Source organism: Citrus sinensis, chromosome 6 (assembly GCF_022201045.2).
Source record: "Citrus sinensis cultivar Valencia sweet orange chromosome 6, DVS_A1.0, whole genome shotgun sequence".
Lineage (NCBI taxonomy): Eukaryota > Viridiplantae > Streptophyta > Magnoliopsida > Sapindales > Rutaceae > Citrus > Citrus sinensis.
In genome coordinates this window covers 26,039,078-26,054,672 of record NC_068561.1, presented here as the reverse complement: position 1 = coordinate 26,054,672, position 15,595 = coordinate 26,039,078, and the positions used below count along the sequence as shown (strand labels likewise).

Genomic DNA, 15,595 nt, shown 5'->3' with positions numbered 1-15,595 from the left:
TTCCATGAGGAAGTGAGAATGAGAATCTCATTCCCTAGAGTGACCACACTTTCCCCACTTAATTTTAAAGATTTCCATCTTGTCATTCTTCATATATTTGAAAAATAAAAATAAAAATTTCCATATTGCTGCCATTATTGTTGTTGCTACTGTTGTTGTCGCTTGTTGCCGATCGCTGATGATGATTTGTTGTTCTTGATGATGATGATGATGATGATGATATTATTATTATTATTATTATTATTATTATTATTAACAATAAGTTTTTGAATAATAATCATCATAATTATTATAGCAAATAGTAGTAGTAATAATTAACTAAAGGTATTTTTGTAATTTGAAATAATCCGTTCCAATTCTAAGACAAAGTAAACAAATCAATGTTTATATAGTTCATTCTGATTCCTACCGTTCAAATAAACATCATATTCTTATTCTTATCTCATTCAAATTTCAATCACTTTGATTCCAATTTATTCTAATTTTAGCTCATTCTAATTATTGATTAATAAATTCACCATAAATAGACTGACGAAGTTAAAAGTTAAAAAAAAAATGTAACAATCAAGCATATCCTTTAAAAAAAAAAAATCAATGAAGTATTTTGTTTTCACCAAATTTTCCCCAGGATCATATTTGAACGAATTGGTTAGTTCTCACTGGATGTAGCTCCAATTTAATTCAAACAAATAAATTTATATTGAGAGGAGCTTGTATTAAGTTTGGATTTGGGTATGTTTTTATGATATTTAAGGCACGTACTTTATTTGAAGTACACTAGGTGGTGAGTTAAAATAATATGCACAGTGATTTAAGATGGTCATATTAGGAAAAATAGGGTGAGCTCAGTGAAGCCCCGCATGAGTTGATAATGGGGCTAATGTGTCCTTAAAAGTAGCTCAAGTGTACTCGGGGGAGAGCGAGGGAGAGCTTAAGTGGTCTCGTGAAATATTTAGTGTAATTGGTATAGCTCAAGTAAGTTTATATGTGAAACAAAATCTTAATCTCAAATTGAAAATAGAATAAAATAAACATAAATATAAAGAACACACAATATTTATGTAGTTTTCACCAATCCACTACATAAATAATTGATTCCATGAAATTTTACAATATCGAAGATTAATAATATTAGCTCAATAGCTATATAAACATGTGTTGGTGTTGATGAAAATGAAGATGGTGAATAAAGATGTGGGGGGTGAGAGAGAGGAGACTTCTAATATGAGTTGAATAATACCTTTATATTGTGGAGATTAGTAGTAAAGAAAGTACATAAAAGTTAGGATTAGATATCATTCTTAGGTTAAAAGAATAGAATATTTTTAAATTAATGGTAAAGAAAGTATATAAAATTTATGTATTACCCAAATTATTTTTTAATATTTATAATTTTAATTAAATGAAAAAATCTGTAAAAAATCTGCTATAGATTTTGGACGAGTTTAGGAATTGTTCAAACTCACAGCGGACAAGTTCTTTTTAAAATTAAATACTCACTCATAGTTGTGGGCTGTTTTAATAATTTAAATATATTATGAGTGCGGATTAATAATGACAATTCCGTGGCGAGTGGTGCCGTTGCCTTCCCTGTTTGACAATATTTTTTTTTTTTTTCATTTTCACCCAAATATTTAACCCATAATGACACTCGTTCCCTTGACATAAATTTATAATATCCGATTATTTTAAGTAATTTCAATTCAATAATTATAAAATGAAAAAGTAGTCAAATAATAAATCATGAAATCAGAAGTAACAATGACAGGACACGTGCGTACGACATTCAGATAATCGTCACTTTTTCTAAACCTTCAAGTCCGACTCGTCGCTTTGCGCAACTTGCCTTCTGCTTAGCTGTGATCTTCAACCCAAATTTTGCCACGTATGACTCACGGGAGGCCAGAGATACGTGGCGCAAGCCCAGATCACTAATAAGATAAAGAAATTTGCAAGTTGGCCCTCTTTGGGTTATGGGCCTGATCTTCTCTTTGATTTTTTGCCTGTTTTGCGGAGATTCTTCTATTTTATTTTTCTCCATTTCTGTAAACAACAACGGTACTTACTACCAATACCTTTTAATTAATTTTACGGGGAAAAGAAAAGACTAGTTAGCACCTTTTGATGCTTTATCAACCGTCAGATGTTATCTTTTTTTGAAATAAAATTAGAAAAAAAAATCCAATAAATAATATAATAAACGGTTATTTTATTAGATGAGAATGAAATTGGGTGCCAAAAAAAAAACACACTCGAGGAACGCCATGCACGTTGAGTCTCAGTTTCAGTTGAAAAGACGGAGGAAGTTCCCTCCTTCTGACACGAGTCACACGACCACCAACCGTGGTCGCCCACGTGTCGCTAAAAGAGATGTTCCCACACCACGTGGCAGTTCCATAAATTGTGCGCAATTCAACGTATGTTATGTAAGCTCAATTACGCGCACAAAGACACGACGGAAGGAAGACTCCGAGAGCTGGGAAGAGATGGGGAGAGGGAGACACGCTCGGTACTTCACTCGTTTAGTTTCGCGTCCCCCCCCTTGGAATCTGCGTCTCTTTTTAACAACATCACCACGTGTGCTGTTTCCGTGGCTTAACGGGACAACGGTGCTCTTCATGCCCTCCACGCGTCACCTTTTGCATGAGAACTGCGTTGTCTATTCATCACGATGTCTTGTCTCGTCTCGTCTCGTCTCGTCTCGTCTCGTCTCGTCTTTATAGTAGTAGTAGTAGTATTCTTGATTTGGGTCTTGAGGGCGTTTTGCGGTATTTTCCTTTTTACCAAATTTCAGGCAAAGTTTACCCCCTTTTTTTTTTTTTCTTTTTTCCCCCGAGTTCTCTGATCAATTTGCTCATTTCTTGTAGCTTTTGTGCTTGTGTTTGTTTTGCAAGAAAGTTGTGAGAAAATTTGGAGAATAGTGGTGGGATGAATTTACAGGGGAAATAATGAAACTATTGAGCACTTTGGATGTGCGGTTTGATTCATTTTGAATGATTATTCTACTTAGTAATCAATTCTAATTACATTTGGCCGAAATTTTAATGAAATGGCAAAAGCTGAAGAAATTGGAAGCAGAGAAGCTGAAAAGCATGTTTCAGTGCAAGTGAGTAATTTTCCAAAAGATCTGTTACAAAGATTTATGACCGGAGGGAATGATTTTGATGCGCAAGAGGGAAGTGAAGAAACAGAAGAGATTGAACTGAGCCTGAGCTTGGGGCTGTCTCTAAACGGTCGCTTTGGGGTGGACCCAAAAACAACCACAAGAGCTAATAATAATATTCAAAAACTTGCACGGTCTTCTTCAATTCCTGATTTTATGAACCCATTTTTTAGAGACCAAAATGACACCTCTTTTCTGGTGCCCATGGATTGTGCTAATCTTACAAGGACATGTTCTTTACCTACAGAGACTGAAGAGGAATGGAGGAAGAGGAAGGAGTTGCAGTCACTCAGGAGGATGCAAGCAAAGAGGAAGAGAACAGAGAAGCAGAGGCATTTGAAGATTACTGCAAGGGACAGGATCAGTAGGGTCTCTGTTTGTGGGGAAGAAGTCAATGGTATTGTTAATCAGATGGAAACTCATTGTGGTGTGCGAAGCCAAAGCTTGGTTAATGGTGTTACTACTAAAGGAGCTTGTGCCAGTGCCAATGTACTGAAAGGTGGTGGTACTGCTATTGATGCTGGCTTCCTACCACCAGCACCGCAAGCCGCAAATGGATCATCACTAGCAAGTGGTGTCTCCTCTGGCATTTCAGAACTTGATAGTATAACACCTCAAGGTATGCATTATCCTCTTTTCTTTTCTTTTTTTTTTCCTTTCTTCAATTTTTATTTTATAATTTTGAAGTTTGATATTGATTGCAGTGTTTGCTGGTCTGATGTTCTTATGATTGTAGTTGTTGGATCTTGAAAACATTGGCTGATGTAATATGTATCTCTCTCTCTCTCTCTCTTTTTATCTTTCGTAGTTCTTAACTATACTCTTGATCTTGTTGGGTTATTCAGTTTCTTGTTCTTTATTCGTTTAATTAAGTCAGTTTTCTTGTTTAGCTCAACCTGTGGGTCTATTTAGATCTCCAAGTCTCTTACCGTTTGAAGTCAGTTGTATTACTGCATGAATCAACACGTATCCAGTTCATTTGCTTTCTTAAAGCTATTCTTTTTCTCTGTTTTAATTTTTCAAATTTAGCATTTATGTTCACATTTCCTCTATTCCTTTGTAATACTTTTGAAAATTCTGTCTTTTTGTTTGAGGAACCAACTCCTGAGGCATCTGGTGCTCTTGCCTAATTGATTAAATTGTTGATGACTAGAGGAGTTTAGTTTCCCAAAAAGTGTCCACCTTTGTATGATAACCTCATGTTGTGATGTACATCTTTAGATTATGGTACACAGACAAGCATCTTGACATGTTATAAGCTCTAAGAGTAATGATATTTAGCCTGAGCCAAAACAGAGGCAAGCGAGAAATGACTGTGTTGCATGCTGTAACACATGGGTTTTAAATCATTTTTTCTTAGTCTTAAAAACCCCAAACCATAAACGACAGTAAAACACTGTCCTTTCTAGCTTGCTTATGTTTTGGCGCAGAATAAATATTATTGCTCGCTCTAATAGCCTAAATATGGCTCTAAACTCGAGTCAACGGCAGGCACTACCTCATTGGCGACCAGTCTGCTGCTTGGAGCCAACATGAATTTACTGGAGGAAGATCCATCGAATCCACTTTTGTTCCATGGTACGATACTCCGGTTATAGTTTGTATCTTCCTTAAAACACTGAAAACAGTTGTAGCATGTCCTAAATTTAGTAGAGAAAAAGCAAGGTGAGTCATGGTACACCACTACTATAGTATTACACACAACTGTGAAAAACACCTGCCAGTAGTCCCTCAAGGAAGCAGAAAACATGCTTGGTTGGCTTGCTTGTCTCCATAACTAACTCCCAAAGTATCTGCATGCCACAAAAATAGTTACCACTAATAAGGACCGCAAGAAGTTTCTCCTGAACATATGTGCTTTCAACATATGTACAGGCAAAATTTACATGAGTTTTAGAGAATATTTCTGTAGGTTATTATTATTTCATCCCCAAAAGAGTTAATTTTTTCTCAAATAAATACATATATTAATTTTTTTGAAAATGGTTCTTTGCTACAATGAAACTTCCAACTACCTGAAACGGTGTTGAAAGAGTAAAATAATTCCATCTGGTAGACTAGAATCTACTCCAATTAGCATTGTATTATAAAGAAATAAACAAAAATGAGAACACTACTTAGATTATTTACTTTTTAGTCCCACGCTGGAATTAATGAGTGATTACACCAGTGTCCATGGTTCCATGCAAAGTACAAGCAACTGCAGCAGGTAATCATCATTTGGCCAGTTAACATGCCATAATAAATTGGTGGTGCTTTCATATTTCTTAATAATAAGCATGTGGTTGTTAGGTGTTATTTTAAGCAGCTCAGTGTCTCTTTGCTTTGATTGCTTGTTCCGTTAGGATTTATCTCTTAACCATGAAGTTAGAACGTATATTGAAACCTATCATGAGCACAGATACGACTTGTGGTGACAATTTGAAATTGTCTGTTCGTGATTTTCTGTGTGATGCCCCATGGCCTCAGCTGTACATTAATTCAGTGTGTTTTTTGGGATATTGTGTGATCTGAAACCTGTGTATTTGGCATCCCATTTTAGGATCACACAAATGCACTGAAGCAGTAAGCCCTTCCATTATCCAGTCAATGCAACCTCCAAGAAATACTGAGGTTGCAACATCTGAAAAATCAGGCAAGTCCATGGCCGTGAAGAGTCACTGTAACAAGCCAACAGTTGCTAAAAAAGGAGTGAAGGAAGCAGTAAGAGATGTGCTGGAAGATATGCCTTGCGTGTCTACAACAGGAGATGGCCCCGATGGAAAAAGAATTGAAGGTTTTCTTTACAGATATAGGAAGGGTGAGGAAGTAAGGATCGTATGTGTTTGTCATGGGAGCTTCCTCTCACCAGCCGAGTTTGTGAAGCATGCTGGTGGAGGCGATGTGGCGCACCCACTAAAGCACATTGTTGTTAACCCTTATCCCATTTTGTAGAGCTGCCATTAAGGGTTCATGATGCTTTAAAATCTCTTTATTTTACATCTTTCGCGGGACGAGGCACTTGTACTGCGTTCAATACATGAAGCCTCCTGTTGGGAAAAATAACAATTGTTACAGTGCACAAAATTGGTAAATCTACATAAGCAGTTTTCTCCGCATCCAAGAAGATTAATTTCTTCAGCTTCTCGTCCATACTTATGCAAGGGTTCTGATTTGGAAGATAGCATTGCCATAGCCATCGGTTATTGCCGAAATCTTTTGTACCATCAATATGAAAAATCATGATTCTGCAGATAATATCTCTATCCTTTTATTTAACAACAAACGAAGCTACAAAATACAAGTATGTTGACAACAAATATCTGCATTCTTCTGCAGATTCATCAGCAAGCCCCCTATAATCAGAAAAATGGCATTGAAAAGGGGTGCTAAACTATAGTACAATTTACACGTGGAATTAACTACACTTCAGTACTCTACCTAATGCATCCCGTAGACGATGCCGACTGTTGAAACATAAATTACAGCAAAAAAGGCTCACCTCTACAAAATAAACTACGTTAATTAACAAAAGTACGATAAGGGTGGACACTAGCAGGAAGCGGGTTGCAGTTGCTTAAGCCGTCGTACAACTTGCTTCATAGTCGGCCTGGTTGAAAGAGAATCAACAGTACACACAACTGCCAAGTGCAAAACTTCTACTAAATCATCATGAGGGCCTGCATCCCACAACCCTGCCGTGAAGAATTCCTTGGCCCGACCTTGACGAAGGAGCATACATCCCCATGCAACAATGTTGAATCCATTCCCATATGAAGAAAATGAGGGATCCAGAGCTTTCTTATCTGAAAGTAGCTCAAGAAGCACAACCCCATAACTGTAGACATCTGCTTTGTCAGAAACGCGGCAAGTCATTGCATATTCTGGAGCAACATAACCAAATGTCCCAGCCACTCCCGTAGTGGCATGGGTTTCTGAAGGACCCAGAAGCCGGGCCAAGCCGAAGTCAGATAGATATGCATTGAAATCATCATCCAACAGGATATTGCTAGGCTTCACATCACGATGGAGAACGCGTGGTACACACTGATCATGGAGGTAAGCAAGGGCACGAGCTATATCCAGAGCAATCTTGTGGAGTACCCTCCAATCCACAGCCCTTGTGGATCTTTGCTGGATGAAGTTCTCCAAATTACCCCCAGGCAAGTAATTGTATATAAGGAACATCTCTGTTTCACTGGCATGATAACCAATTAGAGTTACCAGATTTGGATGGCGGAGCCTTCCAAGAGTTTTGATCTCAGCATGAAATTGTTGGACCCCTTGAAACCGTCCAACAGCAAGCCGTTTTATTGCCACCAAGACTCCAGGCGATATCTCTGCCTTGTAAGTGGCCCCAAAACCTCCATTTCCAATGCAGTTGCTGGCATTGAAATTACCTGTGGCCTGAACAACACTCTCAAATGACAATGGGACTCCAATCTCTGTGAAAATTGTTACTTCCTTTCTAGTAGAACCCATTACTTTGGACTGTGGATTCCATTTTCTCGTATAGACGAACAACACAATGAGAGCCAAAAGAACTGAAACAATGGCTGATGCAGATGCTATGGATGCAATCTCAATTGAATTGAAACCTCGGTTCCCATTACTTGGTGGGCTTTCAGATGGTGCTGTCGAATAGTTACTTGGATCTCCAACCCCAACCCCATGCAGATCTTGAGATGGTTCTGTTAGAGTAAATGCCCGGCAAGGACGTAGGTAAGGGTTTCCAAGAACACTGCTACATTTCATCAAATTTTTACTTGAGGGCAACGGTCCAGATAGGTTATTGAAGGACACATTAAATGCTGAGAGCGTAGAGACATTTGCCAAACCAGAGGGAATCTTCCCAGAGAGTTTATTGTTGTTGAGAAGAAGAACAGTCAGGTTTCTCAAGTTCTCAAGGTCGTCAGGAATCAAACCCGATAGAGAATTTGAAGAAAGGTCCAGCACTTCCAATAACTGCAGCTGACCCAGACTGGAAGGAATAGAGCCAGTGAGATTATTACCAGCCAAAGAAAGATACTTTAGACCCTTCATCTGCCCAAGAGTGGTCGGAATCTGATCGTGCATAAGGTTCCAACTCAAATTAAGGGCAACAAGAGACACTAATTCCCCAACACCACGAGGAATAGGCCCAACAATCTGATTCCCGGATGCATCCAGAAATTTAAGAGATTTGCACATTCTACCAATTTCAGCTGGAAGCTGACCAGCTATTCTGTTGTTGCTAACATTAACCATTAATGAATCCAATCTATTACATATCCCAAACATGTTCCCTGGAAAAGACCCACTGAGCTTGTTATCTCCAGCAACGATTGCGTACACAGTTTGTTTCCCTAATCTTTCAGGAGCAACTGGCATGGAAGGGAGACTGCCACTAAAGTTATTGCCTCCAAAATTGTGGAAAATTGCAAGAAAACCATCTCTTCCACGTAGTGGCAAAGGAGTCCCAGCCTGGGATTTCTTTGCAAAAAGTGATAAATAAGCTGTCGACGGGTTGTAGCTTTCAAAGAGATTCCTGCTCAAGTAAGGCACAGGAGGGCATACCATGTTACTGAATGTAGGTATTGAACCAGACAACGCGTTTCCGCTGACATCAAACATGGTCATACAAGGCACTGGCAGTTCACGAGCAAGCTCTCCGGTGAGCTGATTTGAGCTTAAGTCAAGAAATAGCAGGTTCTTGCAGGGACCAAGCACACCAAGATTCTTTCCAGAGAAAAAATTGTGACCCAAATTCAGCATTTCCAAGTTGTCACAGGCCCCCCAGTTGCTAGGGAAGTTTCCTTCAAGCGTTGCCCTCGGTGCCCACAATATCCTCAAGTTCGGAAGGGATGAAACTGCCTCAGGAATCCCACCTTCAAAAAAGTTAAAATCATCATTCATAAAACTCGGTTGATCCACCAGAGATTGCCCTCTTGAATAACGAACATCTTCATATGTATCAAAGAGATTTGAAAGCACAAGAATAGCCAATTTGGAACAATTCCCGAGATCTACTGGTATCGAACCACTAAGACTATTCCTCGACACATCCAGTACCTCAAGATTCTGAAGCGTTCCCAATTCAGCTGGAATAGTCTCCTCCAACATATTCGAAAACAGCAACAATGATCGCACCTGAAAACAATTACCCAAGCTCCGCGGAATCCCACCAACCAAGTAATTCCCTGACAGATCCAAATGCTCAAGATTTGTACATTTCTCTCCAATCTTACTTGGGACAGAACCAACTAGCCTATTGAACGACAAATACACCCTTTTTAATCTCCCAATAAATGTGGGCACTGTTCCATTCACCAGATTACCAGCCAAATTTAACTCTTCTAAATTCACAAAATCTGAGAAGGAGGCCGGTATCTCACCGGTAATCCTATTAAACCCTAAATTAAGAACCCGAAGACTTTTTAAGTGGAAACCAGAATCAGGCAAGATCCCATTCAACAGATTTCCCTCTAAATCAAGAACCTCCAAGTTTCCCATACTCCAGATTTCATTAGGAATCTCACCATGAAACCCATTAAATGGAAGAGATAAAATTCTAAGTTCGGTAAGATTAGCAATCACGGGCAACAGTTCACCACTCAGCTTTCCATTAACACCCTTACAATTCCTTCGAATACCAAATCCATAAATTGGAAACTGATCATAATCAGAACAAGAAAATTGAAACCGATTTCCAGTTTCAGTAAATTTACCTTCTTTGCCACTGCCAGAAATGTTAAGTGAAACCACACGCGAATTAGAGTCGCAAGACACACCAGGCCAAGTGCAGTGATCGGAGCTATCTTTCAGATTCCAGCTCGAAAGCAAGCCAGACGGGTCTGAAACCGAGTTCTTGAACTGTATCAGCACAGATTTATCATCCGAGCCGGCATGAACGATGCCGTTTAAACTAAAGCTGACCACTAAAAGCAGAAACAGTGAAACTGAGGAGATGGGTTTGTGCAAAAAGTACCATTTGATCACGGAAGAGTGAAAAGCAACCATTTTTTGATTACCCTCTTGAGGGTTCTTTACAAACCCTAAACCCCCTTTCTCTTTGTAGGAGAAGATAAAAGAGAGAGGGTTTTTATTTCCTTGAAAACTCAAACCCTAACCCTAATTTTTGGTTCTGGTTAGACGAAAACAAAGAAATTGGGGGGGGGGGGGGAAGAGAGAGAGAGAGAGAGAGAGGAGATTTCTTCAACAGGTTCAACAGTGGCTTCTTTGGAGAAAAACGCGTTTTCTTTTTACTGTCTCTTCCTTTTTTTTCTTTTTCCTCTTTTTTTTTTTTCCCCTCTTTTCTTCATTTTCTTTCTTCTCCATCTTCTTATGTTATTTTAATTTTGTTAATTATTAATCAAAAAATGATACCCTTTTGTGGACAATATAGTTTTTTTTTTTTTTTAATTATGAGTGTTGTCGTTTTAGAAAAGGAATGGGGCCCGGTGAACATACTCAGTAGCAGAGAGTGTGGGGTCCATGGCAGGTCAATAAATACACCAAGGCCGTGAATTTAAGAGTTGATGGTCGTTAGCCTTTATATACGAGATGGGGGGTTTAACCCCAAAAAAAATAAAATAATAATAATAATAATAATAAAGATTGCTTAAAGACTTAAACACGTGGATGTGGATAAAGGAGTCCACTTGTGGGGCTGCCCTTCCAGAAGGTTACCTGGCCGACCCTTTCTTTGCCCTTTTTCATTTATGTCAGTCTAATCAATAATTGAGTGAGATGAGATTAGAGAGCGCTTAAGTGAGAGGCTTGAGCGTGCTGCCTGCCAGCGGGGCTAATTACTTTTGATTTTCATTAATTATTTCTATCAAGTTTAAGAAACATCAAACCTTGTGGTGAAACATAAGACGTAAGTTTATAAGTAAGATTAAAATATTAAATACCAACAATTTTTACTCAGTCGTCATATCTCCAAGACTCACAAGAAAGGGCAAAAAAAGAAAAAAAGAAAAAAAAAAAAGGGTCCACTTCTTGGCAAAAAAAGACGAACAACTTGTCTGCTGCTGAATTATCTTGATGTAAAATTATAAAATCCAGTAGATTAAAGAAGCTGACGTCTAAGTGACAGAAGCACGACGTCATTTAGACAGAATCAAAATTGATCCAAAGATGCCGCATATTTTGATTTTTATTTTTCTTGGGACATGTCTACAGCGTTACGCTACAGTGCAACAAAGTATATATATCTTTCAAATATTTTGTCATACATTACTTGCCGAGTTATCTCTCATGTATTGTTCCCTTCATTTAAAAAAAAAAAGTAGAAATATATATATATATATATATTTGTGACGTGTAATGCAAAACTTGATGAAATGTAACGTAGACTTAAGACTGTCCGTCCCACAAGTTGTTTCTGAGATTTCTTGGCAGTTTCCCCAATTTTGTGATTCAACAATTGTGTTCTTGACCGCCAGTCAGTCGATTTTGACAACAGCCGAACCACTATTCATTATTATATTAGATTAATTAATTTTTCCACAAGATGATGTGATGCGATTCCTGTGTAATTAATTCTGCCAAAAATGGCTTTTCAATATAATTCAGACAGGAAATCAAGTTGGACTGCTTATTCAGTTGATTTTTCTGCCTCATTTTACAACAACAGAGACCGATTTGTGATGTGTGTTTAAGGACCAATCTCTTTCAACTGCATTTACACTGGATAAGGGTGGTATTTTTTCTTTTCTTTTCTTTTAATGAATAAAAAGAAAATCTGCTTGAATCCCCCCCTTCTTGTATGATTATTATTATTATTACCGGCCTTATTATTGTAAGTTCAAAACACGTGTTTCCATCTACCACACAGGCAATAAGTTCTGAAACCATTACCGTGGTGGTGACGTCTGGTTCGCTAGAGCACGGCTCCACAAATAATTTCACAGAAAAAACAATCCCGTGATGAGAACGATATCCTATATATGAAATTATGAATGATACTTTTGTAGCTAATGTTTCATGTTTCAACACTGGGGTTGTGAACGAAGTCGGTCAGAAATGGAAGCATTCTTATACAAAATTAGCTGCTAAAATGTTGAAAGACTCTTATAATTTGAGCTTCATTTTAATTATTTCCCATGACGTTGTGAGAAACACGGGAAACAAGAAAACCAGCTGCTGCTGCCACCACCAGGCTTTGGATTTGTTTTGGGTTTTTCTGGCTGCAGCTTTTTTTCACTTTGAGGCTCTTGTACCTGTGGCTCACTAGTAGCCTGCTGCTGCTTCTCTGATTCTGCCGTTGCTATTTTCATGTTTATAGATCTGTTTGTAACCTCATCCCGTTCAAATCTGAAGTGAAAAGCTGCATTAGTAATTGGTGTGTGTGTGTATAATTCATGCAAGCATGCGGGTGTGTATTGAGAATTCGTGTAACATATACATATATGTATGTAGAGTGGTTGTTTAATCAGGATTAGAAAAAAGATAAAAAAAAATTAAATTTTAATATATTATAAGACAAAATACAATGCATTAGAGAATGTATTTATTTTATTTTTTAATTTATCCTTGACTTTAATGATTTTATTAAAGTTAGGATTCCAGATTGAATTGAAAAATTATATGTATATATATGTACAGATATATATATATATACACACTTACACTGGGAATGCAAAAGATTTGTTGCTGTTAACACTGTCAGCAGAAGGGCTAGTGGCCTGGGGATTTGCCGCATGATCAATGAGATTTAAGTGCTTTTCCGTTTGTTCAGATATTTTGTCCATGATGTGATCTGCTTCAGCGACAGGGGGCAAGCATGGGTGAAAATGACTACTAGTCCTAGAGTTCTCTTGGGCTTGGTCTTGGGCGGTACTCCTGGGAAGTTTATTAGCCTCGGGCTCTGGCTCAGGCTCAGGCTCGTGAGGAGGCTTAAGAAAATTCCCCGGTTTAATAACTACTGCAGGCTCATCTAGCCTGCCTAGTTCTCCAGATTTATACAACATAAGAAAATTCTCTCTCGACAAGCTGCCATTCGCTATGTGAAGACTGAATAATGACTCATTGGAGGCCACACTCCATTCCCCTGGATTTGCAGGCCTATTACCAAAAATTGATGCTGGAATCCTGTTAGGGTCGTACCCTTCTGGTTGTGAATCAGAATTCGAGTACGCGGCTGATGATGATGATCCGCTATGCGTATTCTCGATGTGATCATCTGGTGATGAGTTAGAGTTAGAAATAGAAATAGATACTTCCGGCTCTGCACCTCCGTCTCCATGTCCTTTAGATTTGTGAGTTTGACGACTGAGCTTATCCATGTCAATTACACAAAGAACAAGCGGACGGGTATCTCCCTCGATTACTTTACTGCTAGTGCTAGAATCAATATGCTTCCAAATTTTCCAAATCCATGCATATTAATATAATCTCTCTATCCATCTTCTTCGCTTCCCTCAAAATTAATTGAAAAAGTCTTGCTAGTGCTTGTACATTTAATAACAAGAAGATGCAAATTAAAGACAGCCGGGAAGTTATAACTACCGGTAGGTAATTAAAGTAAATAACATTTATTTTTTCTTTTTCTTTTTTTCAAATTGGCGTTTATATTTATGACTTTGTGTAACAAATTAAATAACAGAATCTTCTAGTACTGTACATTGCTAACTAATTGTAAAACGTTAGTTATATTAGTTCAGTTACCCTTCGTTGCTCCATTGTGTCTCTTGTAGTTGTCCTAGAATAGCCATCTAGGTTTATTGGACAAGTAACCAAAGCCAAACACTAACTACATTCACCGGTATAACCGTAATTATGTTCGGCGTGCAGGGCTTAATTTGCCCATCCGAAATTACGATGGCATTAATGTGAATATATTGAAACTCGAAGGTGAAATTAATCCTAGAAGAAAACAGAGGCTAAGTTTATCATGTTATCGCTAAACTCTGTTGTATCAGTTGGTCCATAAAAAATTAAATGCTATCTGAGGGTTTCAGGCTGCAAAACTGCTTCAATGGAGGGAGTTTTAATCTTAAATGACCAGCTACTCGGCAATAGAGTTGAGAGTTTTGACTGTAAGCACACTCTATTAATACCCTTTTCTCTTTGTTGCCATTCCATTGGTGCCTTTTCTTTTCTTCATTTTTTTTTTTGGCATATATTATAAACTGATGAAGAACTTGAGATTGAGCTAAAGGTTCATTATTTTGTTTTCCATGAAATGATAGTAATCAAGTTGAGATTAGATATTTGCTGCATAATTTTTGAGTTTTCTGGTTAGTATATAGCGTCGGATAAATGACATGATTGAGAATAATTGCATTAATGAATGCTGAATCGAGTAATATTAATGTTAGAATTTTGTACAATTAATGGTTATTGACGTACACAATGAAGCCCTTTGTATCCATTAATTATTAGCCACTTGAGAAACCATTTTACAGGACTACTGAATCAGTTTAATTATAATTGTAAAGATATCTTCAGCTATGAAAATTGAAACGTAATGCATAACCTAGCTTAATTCTCTTGAAGAACATAAATAAATTATATTTTAATTCATTGGATTTGTTTAAACAATATTTATAATCCAAGAATCCCATTTAGACCATTGTCAAGATTTTGATAAGTATGAATGCTGCAATCACTTCATCGATTTGCAGGTAAAAATGCTCCAACTCCGAGGCATAATACTCGAGTTCAAGTATGTTCACTTGCTGAGACTTGCAGCTTTTCTTTAAACTCCCAATTGCCTAAGTTGACAAGCCGGAGAAAAGATGCAGCAGCTAAGGTTTTTTTTTTTTTTTTTTGTTGAAGTAAAAATATTTTGATATACTCACACCATCCATCTGCTTGTTAGCTGTTACACAGGTTATATACTTGGAATTTCGAAATATTTGAGTAATTTGGTAAATGGATTTTGGTTTCTCATTAATTGGTTCAGATTTGTGCAACAAGGAGGAGGAGAATGGCGTATTCGAGGACGGAAACGTATGTGCTATTAGAACCAGGAGTAGAGGAGAAATTTGTTACAGAAGAAGAGCTAAAAGCCAGGTTGAAATATTGGCTTGAAAATTGGGCAGGCCAAGTTGGGAAGGGTGGTTTGCCTCCTGACCTTGCAAAATTTGCAACCATTGATGAAGCTGTTGCTTTCCTAATAACTAACGTCTGCGAACTTGAACTCCAGGGCGATGTGGGTTCAATCCAGTGGTATGAAGTTCGCTTGGAGTGATGTACTACTGATCATCAGCATCATCAGTATTGTATTAATAGAGATTCAAGTTCAACCCACGCATTGGTAACTTATTAGCACAAGCTAGCGCATGAATAGATTGATGAACAACAATCACAATAATTAGTAATTTTATTACAGAACAACTGATGATGATGAATTATGCAGCAAGTAACCTGGAGAGGGAGAGCAAATTATTAATTTCACACACGCACACACACACGCACACAAAAAGAGCTGGCAGACAAATTCATCTCATCATCAGGTTCAAGAAT

General features: G+C 37.8%; 4 protein-coding genes across 6 annotated transcripts; 2 read left to right on the top strand and 2 right to left on the bottom strand.

Annotated features, from left to right (window-relative positions):
- The first annotated feature begins 2,270 nt into the window (after positions 1 to 2,270).
- On the top strand, positions 2,271 to 6,261 carry LOC102608146 (ninja-family protein AFP3). 3 transcript variants are annotated; one of them, XM_006482692.4, is made up of 4 exons: positions 2,271 to 2,768; positions 2,868 to 3,782; positions 4,655 to 4,741; positions 5,706 to 6,261. In XM_006482692.4, the coding sequence occupies exons 2-4, from the start codon at positions 3,050 to 3,052 to the stop codon at positions 6,095 to 6,097; spliced, it is 1,212 nt and encodes a 403-aa protein (XP_006482755.1). In that variant the 5' UTR covers positions 2,271 to 2,768; positions 2,868 to 3,049; the 3' UTR covers positions 6,098 to 6,261. The 3 variants fall into 3 exon arrangements, with proteins under 3 accessions (XP_006482755.1, XP_006482754.1, XP_006482758.1); XM_006482691.4 differs by lacking the exon at positions 2,271 to 2,768 and having other exon boundaries at positions 2,775 to 3,782; XM_006482695.4 differs by lacking the exons at positions 2,271 to 2,768; positions 4,655 to 4,741 and having other exon boundaries at positions 2,776 to 3,782.
- A 127-nt stretch (positions 6,262 to 6,388) lies between these two features.
- Positions 6,389 to 10,579, bottom strand: LOC102609211 (LRR receptor-like serine/threonine-protein kinase RPK2). Its single transcript, XM_006482696.2, has one exon. The coding sequence runs from the start codon at positions 10,139 to 10,141 to the stop codon at positions 6,695 to 6,697; it is 3,447 nt and encodes a 1,148-aa protein (XP_006482759.1). The 5' UTR covers positions 10,142 to 10,579; the 3' UTR covers positions 6,389 to 6,694.
- A 1,596-nt stretch (positions 10,580 to 12,175) lies between these two features.
- Positions 12,176 to 13,565, bottom strand: LOC102607851 (uncharacterized). Its single transcript, XM_006482690.4, has 2 exons — positions 12,755 to 13,565; positions 12,176 to 12,439 (listed from the first exon to the last, which is right to left on the bottom strand). Exons 1-2 carry the CDS (start codon positions 13,408 to 13,410, stop codon positions 12,220 to 12,222), a joined length of 876 nt encoding a protein of 291 aa, XP_006482753.1. The 5' UTR covers positions 13,411 to 13,565; the 3' UTR covers positions 12,176 to 12,219.
- Positions 13,566 to 14,004: 439 nt separating this feature from the next.
- Positions 14,005 to 15,480, top strand: LOC102607169 (protein CHLORORESPIRATORY REDUCTION 7, chloroplastic). The gene is made up of 3 exons (XM_006482688.4): positions 14,005 to 14,163; positions 14,752 to 14,879; positions 15,033 to 15,480. Exons 1-3 carry the CDS (start codon positions 14,103 to 14,105, stop codon positions 15,318 to 15,320), a joined length of 477 nt encoding a protein of 158 aa, XP_006482751.1. The 5' UTR covers positions 14,005 to 14,102; the 3' UTR covers positions 15,321 to 15,480.
- The last annotated feature ends 115 nt before the right edge of the window (positions 15,481 to 15,595 follow it).

Bases quoted from the DNA above. Each gene is read 5' to 3' on its own strand.
- LOC102608146 (XM_006482692.4), top strand. From the start codon at position 3,050: ATGGCAAAAGCTGAAGAAATTGGAAGCAGAGAAGCTGAAAAGCATGTT. The intron at 3,783-4,654 runs GTATGCATTATC...AGTCAACGGCAG, and splicing joins TGATAGTATAACACCTCAAG to GCACTACCTCATTGGCGACC. The intron at 4,742-5,705 runs GTACGATACTCC...ATCCCATTTTAG, and splicing joins GAATCCACTTTTGTTCCATG to GATCACACAAATGCACTGAA.
- LOC102609211 (XM_006482696.2), bottom strand. From the start codon at position 10,141: ATGGTTGCTTTTCACTCTTCCGTGATCAAATGGTACTTTTTGCACAAA.
- LOC102607851 (XM_006482690.4), bottom strand. From the start codon at position 13,410: ATGGATAAGCTCAGTCGTCAAACTCACAAATCTAAAGGACATGGAGAC. The intron at 12,440-12,754 runs GTAAGTGTGTAT...TTTTCACTTCAG, and splicing joins AAATCTTTTGCATTCCCAGT to ATTTGAACGGGATGAGGTTA.
- LOC102607169 (XM_006482688.4), top strand. From the start codon at position 14,103: ATGGAGGGAGTTTTAATCTTAAATGACCAGCTACTCGGCAATAGAGTT. The intron at 14,164-14,751 runs GTAAGCACACTC...ATCGATTTGCAG, and splicing joins TAGAGTTGAGAGTTTTGACT to GTAAAAATGCTCCAACTCCG. The intron at 14,880-15,032 runs GTTTTTTTTTTT...TAATTGGTTCAG, and splicing joins GAAAAGATGCAGCAGCTAAG to ATTTGTGCAACAAGGAGGAG.